This window comes from Diorhabda carinulata, chromosome X (assembly GCF_026250575.1).
Source record: "Diorhabda carinulata isolate Delta chromosome X, icDioCari1.1, whole genome shotgun sequence".
NCBI lineage: Eukaryota > Metazoa > Arthropoda > Insecta > Coleoptera > Chrysomelidae > Diorhabda > Diorhabda carinulata.
In genome coordinates, this window is record NC_079472.1 from 14,432,442 (window position 1) to 14,449,034 (window position 16,593).

The following is a 16,593-nucleotide window of genomic DNA, read 5'->3' on the forward strand; positions in this document are numbered from 1 at the left end:
TGGATTATCCAAAGATTAAATTAATCTACGAATGATTAATTCAGTGAATCAATAAAATGACTGATTCAATAAACGAACCAATTAATCAATGGAGATAATAAACTAATCAAAAACTTAAGGATTGAATCAAATTTTTAACGAACGGACGAATCAATCAATGACTTATGAATCCAAAGAATAAATCACTAAAAGAATTAATGAGACAATGTATCAACTGATCAATCAATTAACTAATTGATGAGTCAATAATAAATCAATGAACAAATCAACGAATTCATCCTTAAATGATTCAATCAACGAATTAATTACTGAAACAACGGAACGATGGATCAATTAATGAAAGCATCAATTGATCCGAGCATCAATTAATCGATCAACGAATCAATGGAAATAATAAACTTATTAAAGACCCAAAGATTTAAGCAAATTTTTAACGAACAGACGAATCAATCAATGATTTATGAATTCAAAGAATAAATCATTAAAACTAACAAATCAATCAAACAATAATAAATTGAATTAATTAGTCAATCAATTAAGGAGTCAGTATGTAAATGAATCAATCCATGAATCTATGAATCAAGCAACGATATAATGATTTAATTTTATCGAATCAAACGATGAATCAATCAATAAATGGAAAAATTAATCGGTGAATCACTTATGAATCGATTATTCGACGAATTCATCAATCAATTATATTAATAATTGATCAATTATATTAATAATTGATTGATTAAAAAATCAAACAATTAATTAATTAATTAATAAGTGGATCAATCTATAAATTTATGGATTATTGAATCAATAAAGTGATTATTCCACGAATCTATGAATAAATGAATTAATTAAACAACAAAATGGTGAATTAATTATCGAATCAAACGATAAATGAATCGATGAATTAGTTGAGAAACCAATGAATCAATTAATTAATGAATTATAGAACCGAACAATGAATTAATGACTCAATCAATAGTTCAATTAATAAAACAAATCAGAGAATCAATTGATAAATCGACGAATATATAAATCAAATTCCTAAGGAATTAATGAAAGAACGATCAATCGAGATAATCGATGAATCGAACAATGAATCGATTAATGAACTAATGAATCTTTGATTAAATTTTGGAATCGTAATAAATGACTCACCCGATTTGAGTAAAACGATTTGATCGTCTTGCGACAATTTCATGAATCCAGGTACCATTTTAGCGAACTCAATAACTTGTTGAATAATCGCGGTGAGTTTCTGAGCACAATCGAGCCACAATTCTTCGTGCGCCATGTTCTTATAAAATAACAGTCGTGAGAGATCGTGAGGTTTGCGGAACAGTTCGTGGATGTCTTCCAACGTGTATACAATTGATCGCATATGTGCGTCGGTTATGGTTCTCGAAAGCAATTCCGATATCTGACTTGGATCTGGAAAATAAATTTTCGCTCAATAACTACTCAATAGATAAGAATGATAAACAAAACGCTTCAAAAGTCAAATTTTCATATAAAATTCGTACTTTACTTACACCGAGGAAAATATTTTCGATACATTATTTCATTTAACATGAGAATATTTTGGATTTTTAGCCCAGGTACAAGTTATAAGCAAAAAGGCTAGAATTTTTTTAACAAGTACTTTGAAGTAGGCTAATTGATATAAAAAAAAATTTCAGTCATCTATCGATGTTTCAAAGTCAAAAAAAGTTTCGAGAATCATTTTGTTTTTTAAAATTTCCCATTATTTCAGTCTGTGGTGAAGATAGAAGAAAATAAAAAATAATACGTTGTAGGGCGAGTTTTTCTTTATAAAAAAGTTCCTTACACTTTTTTTATGAAAGCTATATTTGAGAGTGAAAAACGAGATTCCGATATCGATATTGATGAAGATGTAAAAAAACATTTATTTGCCCAAATTTTTGAAAATTTTTCGGAAAATTCGAAATTTTTCCAAAATTTTCAATTGTTAACTTGAAACAAAAACAGAAATACTCATTTCTACGAAAGTAATTTTATGAATAATTCAATGAAAATTGCTCAATTTGGCATCTATAGGAGATTAGTTTGTTGCCTTGAAAAATGACTTGATAGATTTACGAATTTTTTCCGAGGAAAATATAGGTTTTACGAAAAAAGTGTAAGGGACCTTTTTTTTCAAAAAACCTACCCTGCGACGTAGTATTTTTTATTTTCTTTTATCTTCAAAAAATAGATTAAAATAATGGGAAATTTGGAAAATCAAAATGAGTCTCGAAATTTTTTTGACGATTTTTTTTTGAGAAAACTCTAGCTGTTACAAAAAAAGTGTGACGGACTTTTCTATCGAGAAAAACTTGACCTACAACGTGGTATTTTTAATTTTCTCCTACATTGATAATAGATAAAAATAAAGGGTAATTTTGAAATTTAAAATGAGTCTCGAAATGTTTTTCGACAATTTTTTCCGATAAAACTCTAGCTTTTACAAAAAAATTGTGATGGACTTTTTTATCGAAAAAAACTCAGCCTTCAACGTGATATTTTTTATTTTCTTTTATCTTCAAAAACATATTAAAATAATGGGAAATTTCGAAAATCAAAATGAGTCTCGAAATTTTTTTTGACGAATTTTTTCTGAGAAAACTCTAGCTTTTACAAAAAAAGTGTAAGGGACTTTTTCTATCGAGAAAAACTCACTTTTCAACATGTTATTTTTTATTTTCTTTTAACTTCAAAACAGATTAAAATAAAGGGAAATTTCGAAAATCGAAATGATTCTCGAAATTTTTTTTTAATTTGGGAAATCGATAGACATCTAAAGTTTTTCTTAAAAGAATTAGTATACTTTGAATTACTTGTAATAAAATCAACCTTTTTGTTTACAATTTTTTATTTTCCATCTTCCATCATTGAGTATTTTGAATATCAATTTTGATATATTTCCTATACGAGATTCTTTTGCAAAAAGGACTTTTTACGTAAAATTTCACAATTAAAAGGGATGAATAATATTCATACTGTGTACAACCACTAATAATCACACTGACACGCATTTCTATAACCAAATTATCCTCTTCGGTTATTGTCCACCTTTAAGCTCTGAAGACGACAACTTGGTTATCGAAATGCGCGTCAGATAGTGTAATATAGTGCAGTGTTAGTGTAAACATCATGACACATCTGACACATGAAAACTAGAATCGTACCAACTGAAAAAAAAAATACTTTTGGAAGTATGAATTTTATATGAAAATGCGTCTCCTCCAAGTAACTCCTTAAGCGGGGTTCCCACGAGATCATGAAGGCACGACTACAGTTCCTAATGAAACGAGGTAGCGATTTAGTGTGAAGGGGAAGTGGTAGTGTATGTAAGACCTTGTAAAAACAGTTCGTGCTCACTCCGACGATATTTTCCGGAAGAAGATCGTAACGATTACGACTTCGTGGGAACCCGTCTCAAGGTTCTGGGTTCCTGTTAATGTTAGTATAAGAGGACGACAGTTAATAAGGATAAAGGGACTTACTGGGTGAAGTAACTGACTCACACTCATCGCCGCTTCTCTGTTGTACATTTTGCGTCATCGTCGACTGCCTAGATACATTGGGGGAATTAATAAAAGTTGTACTATCTACATCTACATACGCGGGTACAAGGGGTTCGACGTTGTTTTCTTGTTTTACCGATACCATAGTACCACCTGAGAGGGTCGTACTCGAAGTTTGAGTTAATCGTTTGAATATGCGGTTCTCACTTATTGTTAATGTTTGCTTACTACCACCTCCACCTCCTCCTCCACCTCCCCCGTCACCATTACTGTTAGTATTGCCTGCACCAGAAAAAATATTACGTAAGGGGGGGAGCAGAAAAATCGGGTAAAATATCTTACAATTACATGCATTTTATAATAAAAAGAGTCGGCCTTTCGTGATACGAAAATAAATTTAATTATCCATCAATAACATCAATTAGTCGAACCAATTCGGTCCATAGAGTCGCTAGTTCATATCCTGCTCGAAGGACCAGATAATGTAGTTGCTTTTGGTTTGCTGTGATGTCAAAATTTTGGGAAATGGAAACGGATTAACAGCTTTTGATTTTATTGGCAAGTAGAAAAATATAGATGATCTTATTTTTTTGTACACTAGTCTAAACCTTTTCGGTCCATATAGCCTTTCATAAGTCGCTGGTTCATATCCGGCTCGAAAGACCAGACAATGTAGTGACTAGACCATACAGATACATGGATTGCCACTTCTAGCAAAAGGTAATAACCAACGTCAACCAGTGACTGATTTTTTATTTGAAAACGATCATTCTCATGGTTTTATTGGAGCTCTAGTTCGTTTTCTGGTATGTCACGATCTTATAGACGAGCACCGCGATCGATTTTTTTCAGTATTTCTCTGCACCAATAAACACGAGCTTTTTTTGAGCGATTTTCAAATTATGCGCGAACAAATCTTTTTGACAACCATATGTTCACGCCATCTTGAATATATTCGAATGGAATCACGCCGATCTTGTAGTATCGATTTTTTTCTCACACATCAGCCGTTTTTAACGACCTGCACGAAATTCATCCTGTAGCGAAGTGCGATGACGATTGGATTCGAAAAACCAGCTCAAGATGGTGCTTCATCATCAAAAATCGTAGTGAGTTGATCAGGACACTACTGTTGGTTTAATCCACGTCAAAAGTCATAGAAAATCTATTTTTTGACAAAGATTAATATTCCAAGTATCTGTCATATTTAAGTAGCAACCCTCCTAGTAGTAGAAAATGTTTTTCGGGACGACTTTTGTTATATATTTGTTCCCTGAAACTATAAGATGATCCGTTTCGTATTTTAGTTGCCCACCCGGTACTCTTCATAGAATTAGACTGGTTTTAACAAGTTTAAATTGAGTCTTAAGAATTTTCACACACGAAAACCGACATGAAACACTCTGTATAGTAATTGGTTGGCAACAATTTCCATCATCGTTTGGAAAGAAAATTTTTTTCCGACTGATATTAGTACGAGTGTAAAACATGAAATTGTGTGTTATTGAAAGCGAACGACTGAGTTAAAAAAAAATTCTTACCTAGCGTGATAACCCCACCAGACATCAGGCTTTCGTCGATGGCATCCATCTCGCGTCCCGGTCTGGGATCGTACGTCGTGGTACTATCGACGAAATCAGCGGAAATATCGTAGCCTAAACTATTGGGTGGAATTTGCGTTTGACCTGTATAATACGACGTATAGGCACCGACATCATTACTATACGTATAGCTGAAATATAAATCGTACTAAAATATGTTCCTAATTAATTTAAAATGGCTACCCGATCGGATGATTCCATTGGTAAACTTACCCGTTGCTAAAAAGGATTTGATCCCCTGTAGATTGTGTGGGAGGGTCAAAAACTGAGCTGTCGGGTGCGGAATCGCTTTGCGCCCTTAACTGTGCTCTGTGAAATCGAACTTCGTCTTCAACTTTTTCTCGCTGCTTTTTTGACATTCTACCGAACTTCACAGCTATAAAACGATTAACAATATATACAAGGTGGTTCAATAATAACACTAGTTTACAATACATTTGTTACCGAAGTGATTTTACTAAAAAAATTAGTAATGGAGCTCTAAAATGCTCCATTTCAATACTCTTTTCTGTTGTAAAGGCGCAAACCCAAGTATGATAAGTGCTAAGATATTCTGGTTGAGGTAGGAAACTTTTCAGACAACCCTTGTATAATGATTGTAACTAGAGTTAATTTCTAGTATACGAAATTTCCATAAATCATTTAATATGAGAATTATCAAAAACATGAGATATATGCCGACATCTACATATTGGCTCATAATAGCGTGATAAAACAAAGATACGTCTTTTTTAGATAAGAAACACTGTATATTTCTTCATATTTAGATTCTACGACTCTGATTACCAAAGATCTTCATTTTCTTTTCATACGCTTCCTGGTATAATGTTCTGGAGCTCTAAATATAGCTAGAGGTTTCGTCCTCTACGTAGCAGAATCTCCAGGTTGCACTCTCTACTCAATCTAGCATCTTCAGGTGGCAATGCTTCGACAAGGCTTCTATTAGTATTTAAGATTGTTCTCACCTAGGTTATCATGCATGTTTTCTAGTTACAGCTTCCCAGGAATGTCTTTGCCTACCTCAACCCCTGTTGATTTTTCCAGTTCCTACTTTGAGGAGTCTGTCAGCTATTTTATTTAACCCCATATCTTTATTAAAGTGTGGATACAAAAAAATTCGTACAACTGTTTGTTTTAATTTAATTATTTTTACTCTATGAAACAATTGTTGCCACACAAGTTTTTATCTTTTTTGAATTACATTTTAGAATTTACTTCATCCCCTTTCTAACAATAATAATCATATTATTCGCCGAATTTACTTCAACCCCTTTCTAACAATAATAATCATATTATTCGCCGAATTTACTTCAACCCCTTTCTAACAATAATAATCATATTATTCGCCGAATTTACTTCAACCCCTTTCTAACAATAATAATCATATTAATCGCCGAATTTACTTCAACCCCTTTCTAAAATAATAATCATATTATTCACCGTTTCACTCCAATAAAAGTAAAATATGATTCGTCGTTGATGATGATTTCCATTCCTTTACCGAATGAAAACTCGTTGTTATTCATACAGACTTCTAAGTTTTGATTTCTGTTTGTCGAAATATTTGGGGTGAAACCTCGTTGTCATTCAGACAGACTTCTTAGTTTTGATTTTTGTTTCTCGAAATATTTGGGGTGAAAACTCGTTGTCATTCAGACAGACTTCTTAGTTTTGATTTTTGTTTCGTTTGTTGTTTCTCGAAATATTTGGGGTGAAAACTCGTTGTCATTCAGATAGACTTCTTAGTTTTGATTTTTGTTTCTCGAAATATTTGGGGTGAAAACTCGTTGTCATTCAGACAGACTTCTTAGTTTTGATTTTTGTTTCGTTTGTTGTTTCTCGAAATATTTGGGGTGAAAACTCGTTGTCATTCAGACAGACTTCTTAGTTTTGATTTTTGTTTCGTTTGTTGTTTCTCGAAATATTTGGGGTGAAAACTCGTTGTCATTCAGATAGACTTCTTAGTTTTGATTTTTGTTTCTCGAAATATTTGGGGTGAAACCTCGTTGTCATTCAGACAGACTTCTTAGTTTTGATTTTTGTTTCTCGAAATATTTGGGGTGAAAACTCGTTGCCATTCAGATAGACTTCTTAGTTTTGATTTTTGTTTCTCGAAATATTTGGGGTGAAAACTCGTTGTCATTCAGACAGACTTCTTAGTTTTGATTTTTGTTTCGTTTGTTGTTTCTCGAAATATTTGGGGTAAAAACTCGTTGTCATTCTGACAGACTTCTTAGGTGAAAACTCGTTGTCTCTGAGAATTCTAAATTTTGATTTGCTGCTTATTTAAATATTTGGGTACCGATTTTCTTAATTTTTGAACTACATTCTATTCCTATAGAATATTGCTTATAAATTTCTCTTTAATTTTGAATTTTCTGCCCGATTTTCGCAAACTAACTATTTTTCTCTATGAGCTGCTTTAACCAAAGCTTCTCTCTTCTTTTTCAGCATCTTTTTTTGGTTTCGTGAATGATTTGTCTGTCTACTCCAATTCTTACAAAGTGATTAACCGTAAACCATTACTTCAGATCTTCATTTTGTTCATAAGATAGTTATTTTACATCTTTCGTTTTCTCTTGGATTTGCCATTTTTGAAAGTTTTAACAGAAACTTAATTTTTATGCTTGAGACATTTGACAATTACCAAATTACTAATTTCTACTTGAAAATCACTTGGAGTATTATCAAAGTTTTCAAAATACTAGATTCTGAGCACTTCCTTTGAGTAAAACCGTGTTCAAAGTGTGGATGTCGTTGTGATACATGAAAATACGATGAGCATGTTGCAAGCTGAAGTTATTCCAGTATTAGTAAGTTGTCATTCAACAACAATGGATTTGAAATATAGTTACAGACAATTTTGATGTCAGTATCAACTAGGAAAAATTAGAATGTTATCGAACACATTTAAGATATTAAGGAAGGTTTTTTCATTGGGTTTTCCAGACTTTGGAGTATATCTTACGTCTCATTAGATTTTGTAACAATTGAGCCATTTTTTTACATACAGGGTATACCGATTTAACAGGCAATTTTTGATTTACGAGCTTCGTCTCGATGAAGTTCGCTCAACTTCCATTTTATGTTTACATAGTCTTTATAACATTGTAGTGTTTACCAAGAGAGATGTAGAAGACAACTCAAGTTCGATAATTTATTTAAGTGGAACAAATAATAATTATTGATGCCGAGGAACCAACCAACCATTAAAATTATTCATTGTGTTTGTTAAGTGAAAGAATTTGCAACTTTTCTTTCACTTTAATTGGGCACGATTAACAGTATCTTCTTGAAGATAATGATAACTCAAATAATTAACTACAAAATAAGATATTTGCCCTTTAGAAGTATTTTACACCTATGCGGCATACCACAAAAGAATACTTTCAAAATGTTGTGTTATTTTTCGAAATTTTTCGGTCTACTTTCTAAATTGATCGAGGGGATCAACAGATTTAATCAGATCGAGTAGGTTCTGCAACTATTCAGAGACAAATCATTTTTTACTATTTCTGGTAGATCCTGGTGCCTTGTGGAATACGCTTCTAGGGTTCTTTATTTTCTTTTTAATACACCCTTCATTTAAATCGTATTTTTTGTAAGGTTACGTAAAACATCACGTTTTATCTTATTGTTTTTATAATTACTTTTTCAATTCAACTTTTTTGGTGTGATGTCGCTAAAATCATTTTCCGAAGCAAATACAAACAAAATATAACCTACAAACTGTTTTGACGCAATGTTTCGAGCATTCATCCCTATGGCAGTCCGCATATTGTTGACCCGGTGTGAAAACGGCTTTAGTATCTTCCGTTATTATTAAATATTAGCTTATTTTAAAAATTTTCAGTTTAATAATGTTTATAGAGTAGCAACAATGAATTAAACACATGAAAAAAGCATTCGACACAAGTTAAATTAAAATTTTATTATCAAAAAATTTCTTACGAACTTGATTTGGAATATGATAGCAAGACTTATATAAAATACTTGAATTTTTGAAATAAATTTTAAAAAACTCACCGTCTCGACTCATGCCCAATCTCAGACATTTCTGTAATCGACAGTACTGACATCTATTCCGGTTCACTCTATCGACAACGCAGTTTTTGTTTCTCGGACATTGATAATTCACCACGGAGCTCTGCGATCTCCGAAAAAAGCCCTTGCATCCCTCACAAGTGATAACTCCGTAATGTACTCCACTGCTTTTGTCCCCACATACCTTGCACGGGATTATCTCAATTTGGGCTGAAAAAAAATATATAATTAGATGTAAAGTTATTTGATTTATTAATATGTTACAAAGAGAAAGTCGATCGGTTCTAAAGCAGAGTCAGGAACATCAGACAAAATGATTTTTTTTTTCAGAAATCAATCTGGTGATGATTCCTCCATTTTGATCAAAAGAAATTGATTATTATACCGATAAAGTGTAAATTGGTATTTTGAGGATTAATCTAATTCTAACTTTGTAAATGTTTTAACCAGAAATTCATTCATTTTATTTCATATATATAAAGACAATCTTCATTTGATGGTAAAATTCATGGTAAAGATGGCCATAATATGTTCAAAATATATGACGTCAAGGTTAAGACAACGCATCGAATATGAAAGGGAAAAATGAAATGAATTCTTGGTAACTTATATAGTTCAATGAACTAGGAACTAGAAATTAAGTAGAGATTGATGACCCATCAATGGTCCGCAAAATTTAATGAATAATCATAGTACAGGATTAGAAAAATCTGGGTTAAATACCACTTGAAATCAACAAAGAAAAAACTAAAAAACAAACTAAATAAAGATACAAATGAAATATAACTTGGAAGTAGTATAAAACTATGAGTATATGAATTTAAATATCTAGGATTTATCTTCACAAAGGACGCAACAACCGAAGAAGCAATCAAAAATAAACTAGAAAAGACAAGAAGATATACAAATACACAAAATACAAAAGAGAGATACAGCACTTTGATTCAAATAAAGCGCTGAAAAGAGGGTTATAAAGAAAAAGGATAAAAACGAAATCAAACAAATGAGAAAAGGAATTATTGGTGAAGCAGATGAAGTTAGACAAGACTTGAGATAATAATGATTAATGAGATATGAGTGGTGTTATTGCTACTGGAAACCTATAAGTAGTAAAATATAACGAGGTGAACCATAATTTATAATTTTTATAATGCTGAAAACGTCTCGTCGTTAGTATTTTGCGAGTGCACAAAAATCACAGAATTTTCCACAGTTTCTAGCTTTACTGAAATTTTATGAAAAAAATAATAAAAACTCAATTTTAGTCACCAACTTTTAACACGTTGAGCCCCTAACCAAAATTTATAAACTTTACCCTGGGTCCAACTTTTTTTGTGTTTTTACATTTCATATTGGGTGTGGATTCTAGGAAAAATAAAGTAAAAATTTATTTGAAATATAGAGTGCGAAAAAATGATATTTTTTGTATGCGGACCATTCTGGTTCCGAGGAAAAGTTTACTAGTAAAACTTTCCCCAACGTCTCGAACGATCCTATGGCCCGCACATAAAAAACATCATTTTTGCACTTTTTATTCTAAATATATCTTTTCATTAATGCATCTAAATGTTCTTGATTTTAGGTCTCTTCTGTTTTAAAATTAGTTTTTTTTTGATAGTTTTTGAAAGGAAAATAAATTTTGACGTTTCGACTTTTCTTTAAGTCTTTATCAAAATATTTATAAAGAAAAGTGGACACATCAAAATTTATTTTTCTTTCAAAAGCTATCAAAAAAAAACCTAATTTTAAAACAGAAGAGACCTAAAATCAAGAATATTTAGATAGAAATAAGAAATTGAAGTATGGAATATGGAATATGGAATATGCAGTATGGAAAAACAAAATTTTGTTTGTTTATATGTAGAGTGTACAAAAATATATATGTAAATATTTATCTGCTATCTCTATTTTGCGTTGAAACATTTAAAAATATGTGTAATATTGAGTGACTCTCTTATACTTGAGGTCTTTCTCAAGGATTAATAAGAGTAGTTTGATTTATGACCCATCGGAATTGTGGATAGCCCTCGCAACAGATGTGGATCAAGTGTAGGGTAATGTTTCAAAGACCCAGGACTGTTCAACCAAACTTTAAAACCCATGTTTTTTCTTGTGACCTGGAGATTTGAAATAAAATACGCCGAGTGGTCCATAGGTCCGCTCTGGACTATGAGGAAAGTTTAGTTGCGGCTCTATGGACCGCACTGGGGCTCAACGTGTTAAGAGTTATATCCAGAGGTAAGGAATTTTGTCGCATGAATTTAAAAATACGCTGAGTTTTGTAAAATTTGCTACATAAATATAATTTTTAAATTTGTCCTGTGCGCTTTCGCCAAATTAGAGAGTTAATTCTGTTATATGGTGAATGCACCTTTAAAATATTGTCTGGGTTCAGCAAATTTTACAAACGTTTGAAAATCACGATGAAATCAAAATTTTTTGTTAATAGACTCTTTATTGAATGTCATTGGCCACAGTTGAAGAAAATCTTGGGGTTTCGATTGCAAAACGAACGATGCGCGTCAGCGCTAAAACATAAACTTGCACATCACAATTTTTGGTTTTTTGTGATTTAATTAATTGAACTTTGTAATGGTTTTTTTTTATTTTTCGGTTCTTCAATTTAGATTTCTGTAATATGTACATAAACGTGCATTTAAAAATTGTTTATCCACTTAAACTTCAATTCAAAACTACCCTATCAATGTTTCGCAAGAGTTTCTTTAATTTTGTAAAAAATATGCGTGGTGGAAATCCGTGGAAATATTCACACGGTTATGGAAATTTCTCGCTTATTTCAAGAAAAATTTCTAAAATTTCCTCTTAAAGCAAGGAACAAACTAAAAAAGTAGTTTCGCAAGTTTGGTTACTAAAAAATATGAAAAAACTAGTTGGTCATTTTTGTAATAAAAATGAAAATACTTTCCAATTATCTATCTTCCAATGCATGTGAAAATAAAGATAAAATACTGTCGAGGCAAAAAAAACATAGGATCCCTTTTTACTTGTATCTTCCAATAAATTTTGAAAGTTTTGTTTCAAAATTCTTTAAGACAGTTAGTTTTGAAAAATCGTCTTGATTTAGGGTCTCTTCTGATTTGAAATTAATTTTTTCAATACAGGAAAGCCCTTGTACATATGTTTTATCTTTTGATGTTTAGTTTTTGTTTCTCAATTGATTATAGAATGATAAATAACATCATTCTCGTTAAAACTTTCACCTGCGTTACGTCTACAACTATCGAATTATTTCAATAAATTAAGTCATAAAGGACATAATACGTTATCCAAATATTTCACTGAACTAAAATCTAAAAACACCCAAAAACAAAAGAAGAAATATTATATATCAAGTTCCTTGTACTGGTTGCGACGTTGTCTACATAGGGCAGACATCACAGTATTTATAAAATAGAACAAAAAGTCATCGTCACGATAAAAAATAAAATTGCATTATCAGAACTTCCAAATTGCATAGAAAATGCATTTATTGGTAATTTTAAGACATAACTGTAATTTAAATATGAGTATAAAACGTGTTTTTATATGAAACATAAAAATAATTACATTAATGTGAAAAAAAAATTGTTAATATTCGAGATAGTCACGTGAGTCGATACGTGATGTTTTAGCAAAAGCATGAATTACAAACATAAAAAAAGATAAAAAGATAATTTCGAAATAAAAATGTTTCCCTTTCCAAAAACTGTAATTTTAATTAATTACACAAATAAGTCAAAACAAGTCGAAAGTAATTACTTGAAATGTCTTCAGATAGCGAATTAGACATTCTATTTGAAGTAAGAGGTCTGCAAATGCTGCAGTGGATGATTTAATACCTAAAAAATCAAGTAGGTACGTCCTTGCTTATTTTGAAAATTTAAAAACATTGAAGGCGTCGAATTCGTGGACTACATATTCAATGTTGAGATCTGAACCAACCGTGCGTAAAAATGTAGATATCAAGAAGTACACTATGCTTTTGACATGGCTGAAGAGATGATCAGCAAAAAATTCGAAGAGATTTTGACCAAGGAGACTGTAGAAAGATTTATAAAAGAGCCTGAAGACGAAATATTCCTATTTGCAAAAATGCTGCTCAATTCACGATTTTGATAATTAGTTAATAAAATCTCTTCCTTACGGATTGTGGGAGCCTGCAGGAAGGCTGAACTGACGTTCCTACAAAGAGACGTATTTAATGATATAAATCGTCTTCATCGTAGGTCTTAACATTAGTTTTATTTGTATAATTTATGTCTTGCAAAAATAAGCTGTTTCGAGCTCATTAAGCAAGAATGCTTTTAAAGGCGAAGCCCCGGTGGGGTTAGTTTGGCAAGAAAATGAATCTGGAAAGACACCATCCAAATACTTCCTGATAATCAAATGTAGTAGAATTATCTAGATGAAAACAGTCCAATTTTCTTATCAAAACATGATCGCACAAATCTTGATGTTAGAGAATTCTTTCTAGACTGTATCACTAAGAAAGACACTCAAAAAATGACGAGTTTGGTAACGGGTAGTTATTCTTTACTAACCCTCTCATCCCCAGAAAAATTACCACTTCAGATCATGCCATCCTACCAACTCGAGACTTGAATCTCTCTCCATCCTTGATTCATGTCTTCTTCTTCATCCTTTTTTATTTCATTCCTCCTCCGAACTTTCTATTATTAACGTGAGTACTTTTGAACCAGATTCTTAGTATACGAGGGTTAAATTTTGAAAAAAACAGAGTTTTGCATCCGTTTGAACCAATTGCCAAAGCATTTTTTCCATTTAGATTGAGGTATCTCCAAAATATGTGGTAATTTGAGTACATCAATCGCTTCTTCAGTTTCTCCATCACCAAAATTCCAACATAGAGAGAGCAAGTAAGACTCTAAGGTGTTATATTCATGGAAATTCGTCATTACACTCCAGATTAATTGAACCCATCCCATCTAACGGGGTTCAATAGAACTCTGGAAATTGGGAGTAGATTCTTTGGAGGTATAATAGTGGTTAGAGGTCGGTAATGATATTATGATAATGATAAGTTATGATGTGAATAAAGCTAAAAATATTAATTAGTTACCTCTAATTGAATTTGTATTTTTGCGCTCCTCCCTATCATCAATTTGGGGAGGAGGAGTTGTTGAATCGGCACTAGATACTTTATCCGCTCTTCCTAGTTCTCGATCGCCCGAAACACTCCAACTAGAGCTGTCACCAGTACCGAATAACTCGGGAAACGAGTCCATTTTATTTTAAAGTTAAACGTTCGATTCGACGTTTCGACACTATTATCTTCCTCACTCGCGATATTATCACATAATTCTGCACGCCAACGTGCAGACGAGCGCATGGCCGAAGGTAATCGAACCTCCGGATATTTAAAGCGATACACTGTTCAATTTATGGATTTAATATAATCAGTTTATCCAACATTTTATTTTTTAAATTGTTAACTACGTCTATTTCCATTTTATGTACCTGCAATAATTAAAATGATGATGATACCAAAAGTTCCGACAAATTCCACCTCATTTTCAACGACTCACAACTTTTTCAGTTGGTATTAGTTTCCCCTGTCATCTGTCAAAATTTTAACAGATACATGTTAACGTTCGTATAGAAAGAAACATTTTTTAAGTGATAAAATAACTGAAAAAAACCGAAGAAAAGTTCTTTAAATATTATATTGAAAGTGCTGAGTATCATGGACTGATTTGTATGTAGTTTTTTTATTCTGAAAGTTGCCTCCTGGAGGACACTAGGATGATGTACACTACAGACGAAATATGGGTACGCTATTACCCTCCCGAAAGCAAGAGGGATGAAAGGGCGCCTGTAAAAGCGAAAACAAACCGGATTACTGTATTCTAGAACCCATAAAAAGTTCCGTATATTGACTGTTAAAAAGTTTTTGGGATTTTCTTTCTTACGCACCCTGTAGTGTGTTATTATATAAATTATTAGTGTAAAAATTTTTTTGAAATCATTGCGAACTAATTTAAATATAAAATTTTCAATCCTAAATTTGATGTTCGAAAGAACTCTTTCTTTTTCGTTTCGATGTCTTTAATATATTTTCTTGCCATTTTTAACTTACTACACACCCTGTATATAACTTTTAATTATATTCATAATAATTTATTTATATAAATAATTCTATTAAATAGTTGTAAGCCGTTTCAAATATGTGAAATAGAAACAATCAGTATGGGAATACAAAATTTTTAGAAAAACAAAAATTTTTTATGAAATCGAAGTTTTTTTTAAAAAATTTCATTTTTTAAGCTCCACTCTCTGATACATTGTACCAAAAACATCTACCGCCTAAGCATTCTATACGCGGACAGATATTTGGGATGGGGGGGCCAAAACAATAATTCTCTGAAGGTTCATGTACAAACTGTGGTTCATGTGAAAATTCGACAGACATACAGTTCATATTGAAATAAAACGATTGAAACATAAGAATGGGGAAAAAAGGGAAACTTCATCTTTTTCTATTCTCCTTGTACCATTCCAAAGTTGAACGAGGATTTTACTTTTATTGTACTTAAAGTTTCTATTCCTTCTGTAATGTAAACTTCTTCATACAAACTGTAACTATATTTTTTCTTTATTTGTCTTATCTCTTCATTTTTTATCTACTAGAGATAAAATTTTCATCATGCCCGTCGATTTTAGCAAAAAAATGTAAATATGATGGCGGCTGGACTGAAAAAGTTTCACGACATTTTCGTTTTTGGTTCATCTCTAATCTATGTTCCAGTAGGGTTTTTTTTAATCGCTTTTTATTTCTGTTTCTACCCTCCCATCTCTATATAATTCTTAAACATTCATAGATTTTTGCTTAATGTGTATTTCTATTTAGCTTTTTTAAATTCATCAACATCACTTTAACTTTTATTAATATTTTATTACATTTTCTTTTTCTTTAACTTTTACGGCTTGCTGCTGGTATTATGACGAATACCAGATCATCTTCTGTAGCAACAAACTATTCCATAACCTTATAGTCCCATTCGGTACCAAGTACCTCCATATTTCTGTAATTTGGGCTCTGTCGCAAGCTACTTTTAAATCAATAAATGTTTTCTTCAACGTACACTGTTGATTTATCTACAATAGATCTATCCACATAAACTTGTCCATACTTCTTAAATGACTCTGTATAATGTAACAAAAGTTTCAAAAAAATCAAAATTCGATATAAGATACAGGTGTTATCATTAAAAAAATCATATGTTTAGTTTGTAACTGAGTTATACAACACACTGTAAATATAACTTCAAAAGATTGCGTTGGAATCGACTTTACTAAACGTAAGTGTTTAATCCCAATGCATTGCTCGAGACGATTCAATTTGAATCTGAGATATAACTCTTTCAAATCCGAATTTCCAATGTAAGCAGGCTTGATCTAAGGAA

At 31.7% G+C, this 16,593-nt stretch overlaps 1 protein-coding gene across 11 annotated transcripts in view; it reads right to left on the reverse strand.

The window, feature by feature from the left end:
- Nucleotides 1–16,593, reverse strand: part of LOC130901159 (probable nuclear hormone receptor HR3) — a 112,618-nt gene that overhangs the window by 12,055 nt on the left and 83,970 nt on the right. For 3 of the 11 annotated variants that reach the window (XM_057812295.1, XM_057812293.1, XM_057812294.1), the window contains exons 2-6: nt 14,250–14,647; nt 9,152–9,379; nt 5,339–5,501; nt 5,066–5,256; nt 1,156–1,428 (exon numbers count right to left, since the gene is read on the reverse strand). In XM_057812295.1, the coding sequence (XP_057668278.1) occupies nt 1,156–1,428; nt 5,066–5,256; nt 5,339–5,501; nt 9,152–9,379; nt 14,250–14,415 (1,021 nt within the window). In that variant the 5' untranslated portion in view covers nt 14,416–14,647. Of the gene's footprint in view, nt 1–1,155; nt 1,429–3,503; nt 3,807–5,065; nt 5,257–5,338; nt 5,502–9,151; nt 9,380–14,249; nt 14,648–16,593 lie in introns of all 11 variants that reach the window. The other 8 variants (XM_057812288.1, XM_057812289.1, XM_057812292.1 and 5 more) reach the window with 5 other exon arrangements.